General features: G+C 43.6%; 1 protein-coding gene across 1 annotated transcript in view; it reads left to right on the top strand.

The window, feature by feature from the left end:
• The window catches only part of HGFAC (HGF activator), a gene marked incomplete at both ends in the record, with an annotated part of 43,556 nt that overhangs the window by 5,113 nt on the left and 24,351 nt on the right, over nt 1-14,092 (top strand). Inside the window, 4 exons of the mRNA XM_080635679.1 lie at nt 5,078-5,151; nt 10,821-10,934; nt 12,055-12,186; nt 13,611-13,721. Coding sequence (XP_080491805.1) covers nt 5,078-5,151; nt 10,821-10,934; nt 12,055-12,186; nt 13,611-13,721 — 431 coding nt within the window. The remainder of the gene's footprint in view (nt 1-5,077; nt 5,152-10,820; nt 10,935-12,054; nt 12,187-13,610; nt 13,722-14,092) is intronic.

A 14,092-nucleotide genomic window follows, 5' to 3' on the forward strand; every position in this document is an offset into this window, starting at 1 on the left:
TGAGTTCAGGCACAGAGATGCCGGGATAAGAGCCCTGAATAGCAGTTAGGAAACTGCTCCATGAATTTTTGTGTGACTTGGCACTAGCTCATGCTGGACTGATGCTGAATAACTGATCTCAGTGCATGTCGTGGTTTAAGCTCCGGCTGTAAATTAGAACCACGCAGTCTACTTGCCCCCCACCCCCCCAGAGGGATGGGGAGGAGAATCGAAAGAATGTAACTCCCACGGGCTGAGATAAAAACAGTCCAGTAACTCAGGTATAACACAAATCACTACTGCTGCCACCAATAATAATAATGATAAGAGAAATAACAAGGGAAGAGAATACGATACCGCTCGCCAGAAAAGAGAGCCCGACAGAAAAGAGGACGTGCCCTTCCGGGTAGCTCCCAGTTACATCCACGGGCATGACGTGCTGTGGTATGGAATACCTCTTTGGCTAGTTTGGGTCAGGTGTCCTGTCCCCGCTTCCTCCCGGCTTCCCCTCCTCCCTGGCAGAGCATGAGACTCACAAAGTCCTTGGTCAGTCTAAACATTGGTGTTATCAGCTCCGTTCCCAGGCCAAAAGTCAAAAACACAACGCTGCAACAGCTACTAAGAAGGAGAAAAACTGACTGCTGCTGCTGAACCCAGGACAGTGCACCTGGCAGGCAGCAGCCAAGGCAAGGCTTGTGTCCTTTCTGCTCCTGCCTGCTTCTAGCTGCTAGTAGGGATGGAGATGATGGAAGGCTGGATGTAACCTTCCTCTTTGGGAGCAAATGTAAGGAGACCAGAGCAGGAGAGTGCTAGATTAGACATACACTTAATGGGTCCGTGTCGTTGGTCCTCAGGTCATACTTTAAGACAAGACTACAGTCAGGACTTTATACTGTAAGCCAAAGTGTGCATCAATAGGTTTTAATTTTATTATCTATTTTCTCATGCTACATATTACACAGATAGTGTGCGCTAGCCCATCATATGCAGTTCAATAAAAAGATCGTCCTTCAGCAGAAAGCATGTAAGAGCAGTGCCTGTCTTAATACAAAGCTAGATATTATAAATGAAAGCCTCTCTGTTGATTCAAAGGGCTAAATGTGAAAGGCAATCAGATGTGACCTTGTCCATTTGTAACATTAAATATTTCAATATAAATCAGTCCTGACTGCAGAAACCTCTCCCTACTATCTCTGAGGGCAATAAACAAGTTGTATCTTTATAAATATTTATTGAAAATATAGGAAAGAAGAGTAAATAATTGCAGTATTCAAATAGCAAACTTCCTTTAACAGCATCCTGTATTGCATTTCCCTGTAATTGTAGTCTGTCTTCACAGATAAATTCCTATTTAGTGGCCTCTTAACAGGTAATAAAGATGTCATGTAAGTTTGCCTGTTGTGTTGAAGAGAAAAAATTGGCTGTAACAGTCGCTGAAGTTCAGGGTATCTCCAGAAACTCAAAGCAGCTTAGGGACAGACAAAATGGGAATGCATTTAGCACCCATGAGAGCAAACAAAGAGGGTGGTCTGTATTGCAGCCAAGCAGTGGCTGCAGGAATGCTGCCAGTGCCCTGCCGCTGTGTCCCATGATGGGATGTGTTCCCTGAGATCCTGCACAAGAGGAATAGCAGGAGCAGACTTTGGCTCAGATTTTGGCTGTGAAGATGTTGACTGACACCTTGGAGATGCCTTATCCTGCACCCGAGTGATGGATGTGAAGGTCCCCGTTGTGCCAGGCTGTTTTGAGTGGGCTTGGATCTGTATAGGAATGGCGTGATTTTACCATCTTCTCTAGGATTAGGAAGATTAGTTATTTTAGCACAGACTGAAAAGAGTGAAAAGGAGAGCTTTGTGGCCAGCTGGATTACAAGATAGAGAGCTTATACAAGTCCTGGGAAGGAGAAGGACATGTGGATTGAGCCAGGAGATACCAAGCATCAGGCTCTGGATTTTTCTGGTGCTCATGGTCATTGTTCTGGTACTCTCAGGCAAAGTGTCCTGGTGAGGACAACACCTTAAAAGGGTCTGAGGGAACCTCCAGACCTTGAACACTGCAAGAGCACCAGGTATGATTTCAGACATCTTTCCTTCCACCAATTTGCTTCTGGCCTGAGGCTTTGCTTGCTTTCCAAAATGTCCTATTATTAAGGCTCCCAATGTTCCTGATGGGTAAAATAGTCTGCTTTCTGTTTATCCTGCCTACCGGTTAGGTCTCATCTAATATACCATTTGTCTCTCCATTCCCATGTTGTTTGCCATACATTGATTTAAAATGTTGTTTAAATTGATCCTTAGTAGTAGACTTCTGTATTAGGAAGAAGTTCATCACTGTGAGGATGGTGAGGCACAGGAAGAGGTTGTCCAAAGAAGCTGTGGATGCCCCATCCCTGGCAGTGCTCAAGGCCAGGTTGGAAGGTGTCCCTTGGAACTGGAAGAGCTCTTAAGGTCCTTTCCAACCCGAACCAGTCTGTGATTCTATGCCTTTTCTGGTGTCATTAACTCAGTACCCATGATTTCAAGTTTTCATTCCTTTATTAACAATTTTGTGTAATGGGCTGATGTAAAGACTTTTGTTATCTCATAGATTTAGAGAGTGGGCCCATTTACAAGTAACAAAGAAATACTAAGCCCATTTGGTTGATCTGGCTGCTGGGGTTAGCATCCCACGAAACTGAAATGTCATCACATTTTTGATGAGCTTTCCAGCAAAGAAGACCTTTTAAAAAGAAATGGAGGGAGACCAGGGAAGTAGCTTTGAGGATGTGCTGAGCTTTTCCCAGGCAGTGAGAAATACGTATTGGAAAATACAAAAGGATTATGTGAATATACAAGAAGGCTGGCACTGAGGAGGCAGCCTGGCATCACAAGGGAGGACCAATTCTTTATAGTCACTGCAAGTCAAGGGGAAGAAGGGGACTGGTTGTGAAGAACATTGGCGTAGGAGACCCAGTGGGTTGTGGAAAGCTAGTGGAAGAAGCCTTAGTCAGAATCTCTAACAGCAGAAAATATCTAAAAGGGAAAAAAATGAGTTCTCCATTTGCTTAGAGCTTGGCTGTTGCTGGAAAGATTCCAGAGAGTATTAATTTGCATATAGTTAGTTTTTTAATCCCTAATGATCAGAGTTCACTTGCATTCTTTAGGTGTATACAAGACCTTTTTCATTTGCCTCTTCCATGCTGCCCAGTGTAACATTGCTCTTCCAGATCAATAATTACGTCAACTAGAAAAGCTGGAAAACTTTGGATTCTCCTTCCCCATCATTGCTGGCACAGATGAAGTGTTCAGTCAGAGAGCATTTTGCCACCAATGACACAGCAATGCTGAGAATCACTTTTAGTGTACTCCTCACCTTAATCCTTGTGCATAATAGACCGTCCTTTAAAAAAGCACAATCCACTTCCCAATGAAGGAACACAGAGAAATTTCCATCAACTCCCAAGAGTCATGAAGGCATTAGTGCCTGTGAGAAAGCAGCCTCTTTAAGTACATGCCAAGTGAATCTGTACTAGACAAACAAACACCTTTCTTTTTCTGCACCGTCTATAATTGAGGTCACCAAACTTAATACATGTGGCCTATTCAGATGTTCCATTGGAATGAAAGCATTTTTGATGTCACATAGCATCTAATTAAGAATCAAAGTAGGGCATGTAAAATGGTAAACATGTTCTGCAATAAAATTTCAATCTAGCTTGTGACATCCTAAGGGAAAAAATATTTGATAACACAACTGTTCAAGATAAGATAAAAACGCACATAATGAAAATGGATTATCAGGCACATTAAATAAAGCAAACTCCCATTTCTTTGACGCCTTGTAGCTGATACTTATTATAGAATCATAGAATAGTAGGGTTGGAAAGGACCTTAAGATCACCCAGTTCCAACCCCCCTGCCATGGGCAGGGACACCCCACACTAAACCATGTCACCGAAGGCTCTCTCCAACCTGGCCTTGAACACCAGCAGGGATGGAGCATTCACAACTTCCTTTGGCAACCCATTCCAGTGCCTCACCACCCTTACAGTAAAGAACTTCCTCCTTATATCCAATCTAAACTTCCCCTGTTTAAGTTTGAGCCTGTTACCCCTTGTCCTGTCACTACAGTCCTATTGAAGAGTCCCTCCCCAGTGTCCTTATAGCCCCTCTTCAGATACTGGATGGCTGCTATGAGGTCTTCACACAGCCTTCTCTTCTCCAGGCTGAATTATTTTGCTGCATTAGAACTTGTTAGGGAGGATGTTTTGGTGGATAACGCATTAGGACAGGATGTGGATCTCCAAGGTTTGGCCTCGGTTCACTCACACACTCCCTGTGTGGCCTCAGGGAAGCCTATGAATCTGCTTGTGCAAATGGAGAATTAAACTTAATGCTCCTAGGAGTCTTTTGAGCCTTGGAGATAACAGACAGATGAGGGCAAGGAATGTGTGCAGATAAAGAGTTGTCAAAGTTTGTTTCAGTAGGATTCCCATGGGCAGTGTGGTGTGCAGGATCCAGCTCATTGCTCTGCAAAAAGGAGAGGTCTTGTCTGTGTGTCTGGAAATCACCACAGTGTCAGTTATTTCCTCATTTCATCTGGCAACTTAAAAAAATAGGAATACTTTAGAGGAACTGAGTGCAAAATATGTTTGTTGCTGAAAGCCACAGAAAAGTCCTTCTGTGGACAGTCTCTTGCCTCCACAGATTATGAAAGTAACTGACTGGCATCAAAAACGGGTTTGGTCCTGTTTTGCTTGTTTTCTAATGAATAAAGGAGACATAATTTATTTACTTTGGTTTTGGTTTTAATTTCTGTCTTTCATTTTCTAATTTTAGAAATGGGAAGAAGGTTGGGTTTTTCTGGAGGGTTCACTGGAGATTTCAGATCCTGCTTCTACATCTCAATCTGTATTTAATTTGAGAGAAATAGGGCAGAGCATCTTTAACAAAAGAAAGCTTATTTTCCCTCTGATGTTAAAAGAGTTTTAATGAAACAGATGCTAATAAGAAAAAAAGTATGAGTTTCCAGGTTGCCAAAGTTTGAAGGCCGTATAGTTTCAGATCAAACATCCAGGTTGTTGAAAGCTGCACTAAATAGCACCTTTTATTCTTTTCAGGTGTTCAACAACACATAACTATGACCGGGACAGGAAATGGGGACACTGTGCTTTGTTGCCCAAAGACCATAGAGGTAAGGAAAGCCATTGCTGAGTTGCTCCAGATACCTGGCTCCTACTTTGCCACCTGCAGTAAGAAGGAACGGTGCCTTCAGTGCTACTCTTATTTGGTGTACACAGAGCAAGCCTTCACATTAAATGTTTCCAGGATCTCTCTATGACAGTGCATAACTGTAGCATGAGATTGTGAATACCGCGCAGTCTTCAATTCACTCTCTGTTGAGTAGTTTGAAGTCATGGAGAGAACTTATGGTAACATCAACATAGAAATCTGAACTCTTGCTGGAGGTGAGCACAGAGGTCATCATCTTCTCCTTCACAGGTTGGATGTTCCTGTTAGTTTTGCCTTCATTTAATCAGCTATATTTTCTGTCTGACCAGTTAGTCTTTTAGAAGGTACAGGAACATTTCTCAGTTTGTACAATGCACAGCCATCACTTCCAGCTCTGCTTCTTTGAGATCTCATGGTAAAAAGCAGACCTTCAAAACCAGACTTCCTTGGGATTTGGGCTGGGTCAGCGAAGACAAGAGGACAGACACATTCGTTGCAGGAGTACTGAGGGACCATGCAAGGGTTACTTTGCTGAACAGTGCTACCACTTCATGTGGTCACCACACTCCAGTGCGACAATTACCTCACTGTGAAAGTCTGTCTAAAACAGGAAACCAAGGTCTGTGGCAAACTGTTCTTTCTATGTGAGTCACTTTCATTGACACGCTGGGTGAAAGCACCGTGTCCCAGGCAGTTCAGTGGGGATCATGCGTCCCTGCCCTCAGGAGTGCCTTGATGCCTGGTCCTTGCTTGTCTCTGTCTCCCCAGCTCCATGTTTCATGAGCTGGATGCTGGGGAATCTCATTTTATAAAGAACATATGTATCTAATTCCTAGTTTATACAGTGACAGACCAGAATTGAAAAATCTGGTGTTGCACTGATCAGATTTGATGTCCCTGAGGTTTTTTCGGATCTTTGTCTAAATGCTGATCCTGCTGCTCTTTTATTCATCTAACCACTTTCATCTTCTCTCATCTGTGGGATATAGAATCATAGAATAGTTAGGGTTGGAAAGGACCTTAAGATCATCCTACAAGGTCCTACACCTGGGTCGGAGCAATCCCAGACACAGCTACAGGTTGGGCAGAGAAGAGATTCAGAGCAGCCCTGCAGAGAAGGACTTGGGGGTGTTGGTCAATGAGAAAATGAACATGAGCCGGCTTCAGTGTGTGCTCGCAGCCCAGAAAGCCAACTGTATCCTGGGCTGCATCAAGAGGAGCGTGACCAGCAGGTCGAAGGAGGTGATGCTGCCCCTCTACTCTGCTCTCGTGAGACCTCACTTGGAGTATTGTGTGCAGTTCTGGTGTCCTCAACATAAAAAGGACATGGAACTGTTGGAACAAGTCCAGAGGAGGGCCACGAGGATGATCAGGGGACTGGAGCACCTCCCGTATGGACACAGGCAGAGAAAGTTGGGGCTGTTCAGCCTGGAGAAGAGAAGGCTGCGTGGAGACCTCAGAGCAGCCTTCCAGTATCTGAAGGGGGCCTACAAGGGTGCTGGGAATGGACTCTTCATCAGGGACTGTAGTGACAGGACAAGGGGTAACGGGTTCAAACTGAAACAGGGGAAGTTTAGATTGGATCTAAGGAAGAAATTCTTTACTGTGAGGGTGGTGAGGCACTGGAATGGGTTGCCCAGGGAGGTTGTGAATGCTCCATCCTTGACGGTGTTCAAGGTCAGGTTGGACGAGGCCTTCGGTGACATGGTTTAGTGTGGGGTGTCCCTGCCCATGGCAGGGGGGTTGGAACTGAATGATCTTAAGGTCCTTTCCAACCCTTACTCTTCTATGATTCTATGATCGTCTAGTTCCAACACCCCTGCCATGGGCAGGGAAATATGACCAGATGTCCTTAGATGCTCATTTCCCACTTTCAAGCGAAGGACATTTTCCACCATCCCTTTGCAGTGAGTTTGCTGCTTGTCAGGAGTCTTGCCGCCAAGCTGACTGTAATCTATTAGAGCGCTTGAAAAGCCAGCGTTAGCTGAATCATGCTGACAGTCTAAAATTAAGCAGTGCGCAGCATCATCACTTTAAACTTAACAACTTTAAATTATTTTCCAGCTTGGCTTTAAAACAGATTAGCAGTAGATCAGAGACCAATGACCTAACCCCAAAACAAGCAGCAATGTATGTGCCTTTGTAAAGCAAGTATGTCAGACATGAACCTAGACTTTATAGACAGTTATGCTTGCAAGAGTCAGGCTCATGAATGCCCTCCCAGAGCTTAAAATGTTGGAAGCTTTAACTAATGACTGCTTTAATCCTCCAGTACAATGCTGTCGTGGTGGTGGCTGGCTTTTCCATGAACTCTCCAAGCCTAGCATTGCATTTCTGGGGTGCCTTGTGTCACCTCTGTCCCTCAATCTGCCCATCACCGTCATACTGCCAGCCCTACATGTAGCCACCTCCAGCCTTTTTGAGCTTGCTGCCTTATTTTTGCCTATTACTCATCACAGCATTGGATAGGGTGGTTTGCGACAAGAAAGGCGCTGTGTCTGCCTGCCCCTTGCTGAGGCAAACAGGGTCAATACCCTCTGTCAGTATATTTTAATGTCAGCGAGTGTTACTGTTTTTTCTCCAGGAAAAAAAGGTTTTATGAGTTATATGGGTGAGAGAGGAAAGTAAAGAGAAAAAAGGATGGGGTAGCTGAAAGAGATCACTGCTTGCTGATGCAAAGACAAGACTATTCCTGGAAGGATTAATAATTTTTTAAAATTAAATTAAAGTTCTTTAGCTGTTAATTTATTTAGAAACATAAGTCTGGTTATATTTTTAAGAAGCAAGCACGGTATTTGGTCTTGGAAAATGTTTAACAGATCACCATCCAAGAGAAAAGATTTACGGTGCGGCTGAGAGGAAGGACCGGCATAATAGCTGAAGGGGATTTCAAGCAAATGGGAGGAAAGTTTGCCTGCTGGGGAAGATAGCTGGGAAGAAAGAAGCAGTCAAACTGAATAATGCTGATCTTTAAAATGTGGAAAATATATGATTTTGTTGTGTAAAATAGAAAATGTTTTGGGCAATCTCAGCCACTTTAGAGATGCTTAAAAAACAAGAAAAAAATTAAATTTTGGGGAGAGAGTATCCTCTGGTCATGAGAGATTAGTGAGGAGCATGTGAACTGGGGTGGAGAAGGAGCTGATTGAAAGCAAAGCTTGAAGCACAAATTCTCTCCAGGCCAAGCATACCATGTGTACGTGGGGAGTCGACTTGAAACCGTTGGATCTGCTTACAAATCAATGTTAAGCAAGTGTTGGGGGCATTGATCCAGAAAATGCATCTGCCAAATTCAAGAGAAAGTTTAACCAAAAAGCCTTTAGCTTCAGGATGAAGTAAAGCTCAGGTAGGAAGGCTTTGCTGGAAGGAGATCTTACTGTGCGGAGTCAGAGCTTGCTGTATTGGCACTTGAAGCCCTTGTTCAACCCACCCCTAAAATCAGTGGGAGCTTTGTCACTGTCTTCAAGGGGTATTTGTTTAGGTTTCCAGCTGATCCTCCACTCCTGCCCAAGAGATGCCTGTGGAGATCGTGTAGTAGCTGCCCAATGTGAGCCCTTGCATTCCCATGGGCCAACTGGGCTGTGCATGTACGTACGTATATGCTTAAATGTGCAATGCCCCTATGCGTGGGTCTTCCAGATTTTGGGCACTTTGTTAGGACCACTGCTCTAACGTTTGGAAATCTTGGACAAATGGCCAAAACCCCAGGGAGGCCCAGAGTTGGCAGGAAAGTGCCAGACAGTGGGTATTTTAAGAGACTTTTGGACTCATATGGAAAGAAGAAGTAGAGCTGTGTGGGCTGCATAGGCAAGAGGAAGAGGTATCATCCCAGAAAAGGCTCTGGGGAAGAGCAGTCCTGGTTCTGGGGAGAAGAGTGGCAGAAACAGAAAGTTTTTGTGGGAAGATATGGGTAGGAAGGGGAGATAAGAATAGTGCTCATTCATCAGAGCCTCAGAGAGAAGCTGAAGTCAAGGTGATTGCTAGCAAGCATGGAGTGTTTCACCCATGCGGATGGGAAGATAATGCTGGGTGGCTTTAGGCACTGGCAGAACAGGCAGGGACCTGGCAGTCCCCGGTTAATGAATAGTTACAAGTGGTCAGGATTCCCTGCAGGGAACTGTGATGTGTCCATGTGCTTATGAGTAGATGTTCCTGGACTACAGGAAAGGTGGGAAGAGATGCAGAGCACCCCAGTGATGTCAGACCAGAGAGATGGGTCGGGTGTAGTGAGGAACTCCAACTGGGAAAGAAATAGAGGACTGGAAGTGCTTTCTGCAGATTTAATGGGGTACAAAAAAGTTCTAGAGCACCACTGTACCAGAATACGGCTTTGGAGACCAAGTCATGGTTTGCATGTGATGGGAATAGGAAATACAGGATTTTCCTTTGAGGACACATTACATCACTGAAAGTTTCATAACTATCCAACAGCAGGAACAGCAGGAATGTCACTGCCTTTACTTGTTTACCCTTAATATTATCCCACAGCGAAACTACCAGTGAATACACCCAGACCTGCTATGAGATAACAATTACACCGCTCTGTTCTGAAGTAAATATTTTGATCCACGGAGGGGAACCTCAAGTTTACACCACTGCAGCAAACTTTGGGCTGTACCTTTCGTGCTTTGCTGCAACCCCATATATGTGTGCCTGTTTCTATATGTTGTATCCCATGCTTAAGTCCCACACTCTACTGAAGGATCACCTGGATTGAGTAACTCTAGAGTTGCCTTTGCAGAGTTTGACTGGCATTAAAAAAGCATTTGAATGCAGGCAAGCTGCTGGGCCAGCTCTGCTGCAGGTGTAAAACATGATGTTGGTTAACTTCAGGGCAGATCCATCCCTCAACACTGCCTGAAATCAGGAACATTGCCTGGCCAGCAAGACTTTTACGACTTTTGCATTGCATTTTGCCAAGTAAAGCTTCTATCACAGTAGTTAGAGTTTCCTGGCACATCCCTTCCTCTCCCACTATATTTTCCCATGAGTTAGAAATTCCTTAGAAAACAGAGATATGCTAGGCTGATCCAGTTTAATCTTGCTTGGCCTGATTTACTTGGACATGCCCTTGTCTTGCTTTATTTTATTTCCCTTTGTTCAAGCTGTCCATTAGTTTTGGCATAATCCAAAAATCCATAGCAAATTCTTTTGTCGAGGGCTGTCCTTTGTGTTGTCTGAAAGGGAGTTGCATGGCCCTGGTCATTGATGTTGAAGCAAGAAGCGTGCAGGGCAGTAATCCGGGCAGAGACAGAGCTGCAGCCTTCACTCCCCAGTGTAAAGGCACAGCTCCATCTTGTGGGCATTTGTCCCATCTTCTTCCTCACCACAGTGGCAGCTCTGGCAACTTCGTGCATGTCTCAACCTACCACCTTCGGACAAGTTACTTTGAGGAGAAGGTTCAACTCAGTGATTTACTACTTGGTTTTTAAAAGCTGAATAAATACAGCTGCTATACAGCTGGAAACGAGCCCAATGTAAATTGGCTGGATAAGCTTTGTTCTAAGTTAATGGTATTAAACCCACTGTGCATTGAAACAAAATGGTTCATGGAACCAAGCTGATACCTGCTAAACAAAGCACGGCTTATCTGGTGCCTACTGACAACAACTTCCTATGTGACCTGTCTAGATCAGTGTGCAAACAACCCTTGCCAAAACGGAGGGACCTGCTCTCCTGCACATGGCCATCAGAGGTATCACTGCACCTGTCCTGAGGAATTCACTGGCGAGGACTGTCAGATGAGTAAGTATTTTCTTCCATGGGTGTTACAACATGAAATACAAGCAGTAACTACAGCTTGTTAATGTTTGCTTAATGAAAAGGTAGTGCTGTTATGATGGGAGAGACCACTGCAGCACAAATGTTTGTGTAGGTGTATTTCCAAGTGGTTATGACAGACAACCCATTACTGACAGGACAGCTGAAAATAGCTTGATTATACAATCAAGAGAGACATTAAGCTGTGGGAAACACAAAGAGCCTCTTCCCCGCCCTTTGCTCATTTTAAGATTTAAATATCCCTAACATGCTTAGAAATTACGAATAATATCATCTAGTATGTAGGGCAGAGAAACATGAAAAAGCAGCAGAAGTTCAGGTGATGCTTTTATCCTTTATGTATATACACACATGTGTCTATAATGACTTTTCTTGTGGTGTCACCTTTGCACTTGGACAGCTTCAGGGTAGTAATTTTCAATGAGAGTTAGGCCAAAAGGCTTTGTCTGGATTATTTTTCCAGTTTTATGGTGATGTCATTCCCTATTTACTGTGTGTCAAGCAAGGAATTAGCCTTTTAAACGGAGGGGTTTTGGCTGTGCTTGCTGTTGTTTATTGAATGCTTTTCATAAAATCATTTAGGTTGGAAAAGATTCTTCAGGTCATTGAGTCGAACTATTAATCTAACACAATCAAGTTCACTACTAAACCACATTCCCTGTAGCTCTAGACTTGTCTCCCAACAATAAGCAACGAAGCCCTTTTCAATCCTGGTGATCCACTGTCTGTAGAACAGCCCATCATCTGAGATGGTGCAGTGAAGTGGGACAGACACAAGTATATACCACTGATTTGAGTTTTTGGGTTTGCTGAATGAACTTTTAGAAGGACTTAGTAATGGTGATAATGTCATGCTCATAGGGCTTTAGGAGAAACCTACCTCTGACTTAAGGTCCTGGAGCTGCTGCTACAGTGTTTTAGTACCTTCACTCTATGAAGGCCGGCTTGCTTAGAAGCACTGTCAACAAACATGTATCTGCTCAACAGAAGTAAAAAGAATGAGCAGGGAACGATGGAGATTGTGGTGCCATTACTTGTGAGAAATAACCTCAGAAACTTGTGTTGTTTTTAAACTGTGTTTCAGAGAAATGTTTTGACAACAGTCTCTATGAGTACTTTGATGTGGGCATGAGCTGGTCAAGAGTCCAACAAGGAGCTGTGGAGCAGTGCATGTGTGTGGATGGCCAGACTGAGTGTAGGAGTGCTGAACACAAAAGTAAGGCACTATTATCTGTTACAGCTATTGGCCTGCTTGGAGTGGGGATAAAGGAGAATGAGGATTTCAAAGCTGAGCAGTGTTACACACAGTAATACTGCTTTTGCAGCTCATGTACTCTCGCCAAAAGAGAACATTTCAGCTTTCCATGTGTGAGCAGAAATGCTGACCCAGGAAACCACTTTAGTGTGTCCATTTTTATTTGAGCAAGCAATTATATGTATTAATGCATTATATTTAGGGACATATACCAGTGTTTTCTTTGAGAGGGATGCAATCCTGATCTGCCTTATGTAAAACTATGCAACAGATTACATAGTCGAAGTGGTAAAATTTCTCCTCCAAACCTGTAACATGCCTGAAAGGCACACCCTCCTCTACTCTTCCTTGCACACCTACAATTGCTTCATATTGCTGTTTCACCTCTGGGTTTTCTTCCCAAGCCTATCCCACTCTTGAGTTGCCAACATGTAAACTCTACCGGCCTCCAGGATCACACATGCCTTGCAATAGCCCCAGAGTCCCCATGATTTTTGGCCCAACATCCCCACCGCTGACTGAGGTGATGCTTATGTTATGAAGCCTCCTCCTTGTTTTGGGACTGCGAGGTGCCCAGCTCAGCTGGCCAGATAGCTGCAGGGCATGTGCTTTGGGTTGTCACTTTCCTGATGAAGCCAGCACAACACCTCCCTTTTGGAAGGAGAGATTATGATAAGTAAACCATATGCCTCATCTATATATATGCTCTGGTATGGCTATTGTGCTGTTCAGTCTGGCTGACTGTTAACCTCCCAAGTACCTTATAGTACTAAGTAAGCTTCATAAAAGTCCTTTGAAATAGGTAGATGCTTTCATTCCCACCTTACAGAACTGGAAATTAAAGCACGGAGAGTTGGTGGCTTTCTACAAGTCTTTACTAAGCTTTATTTAGGAGAGTAGCTGGCTTTTCTAGGGAGTCCATGGGAGACTTAGGAAATCTGATAGGACTTAATGCGCCCCAGTCATAGATCCTAAATGTTTAACTAAGCTCTCTACTAGATATGTTACTATAAATTTTAATGCAGCTCAATGGCAAAGTTGGAATTGGCAGAACCCTCTGTACAGAAAGAAGTGCTAATGCCATCCCCATCACCACTAATAATAATAATCACCACCCCCATTTTACCTATTGTTCATTGATAATATTTTTCAATAGCTAGGCTGACATTATCCAATAAGAGTGAAAACAATGAGACAGACCTCAGTGGGAAGAAATCAGCAGAGTTTCCTTTATTTTACATCAAGTGTACATTTGAGATGAGTAAAAAAGGGAAAACTTCCCCAAAATGCACATGCACAGAGAAGGTGTACAAAAGTGAGTTAAAATGAACTGATTTTCCTGAATAGCTTCTACTTTTGGTTTGACCTTTGGTTTCTGCTTGTAGGTTGCATTCACGATCCTTGCCTGAATGGTGGAGAATGTAAAATGGTAACCCTCAGTGGGAAAATAGTATGTGATTGCAAAGGAAATTTTGCAGGAAAGTACTGCAATATTGGTAAGTATAACAACCCACTGTTGGGCAGAGAATTTGTAGTTTTCATCTCGGTGGGTTTGGCCTCTGTGTTGTATTCTGCCTTTGCAGACATTTCTTATAGTAACAGAAGAGTCACACAGAACAAGTGATTAATGCAGTCCTCCAGCGTAAAACATAACACGCTCTTCACCACCAACACCCCAATTCTAAAAATATTTGTTCATGTCCCTGACTCCATGGAAAATTAAACACAGAATTCTTAATCCAATTACTCATGCCCATAAAATAAGCTCATAGTTCCATTTTGCAGCGTCAGTCTCAGAGCCGTACTCTACTGCAAACACTTCCCCAATCTATGCAACCCTTCATAAAGTAGGGATTTATACTCTGAC

The sequence above is a fragment of the Psittacula echo genome (assembly GCF_963264785.1).
Source record: "Psittacula echo genome assembly, chromosome: 1".
In the NCBI taxonomy this organism is placed as follows: Eukaryota; Metazoa; Chordata; class Aves; order Psittaciformes; family Psittacidae; genus Psittacula; species Psittacula echo.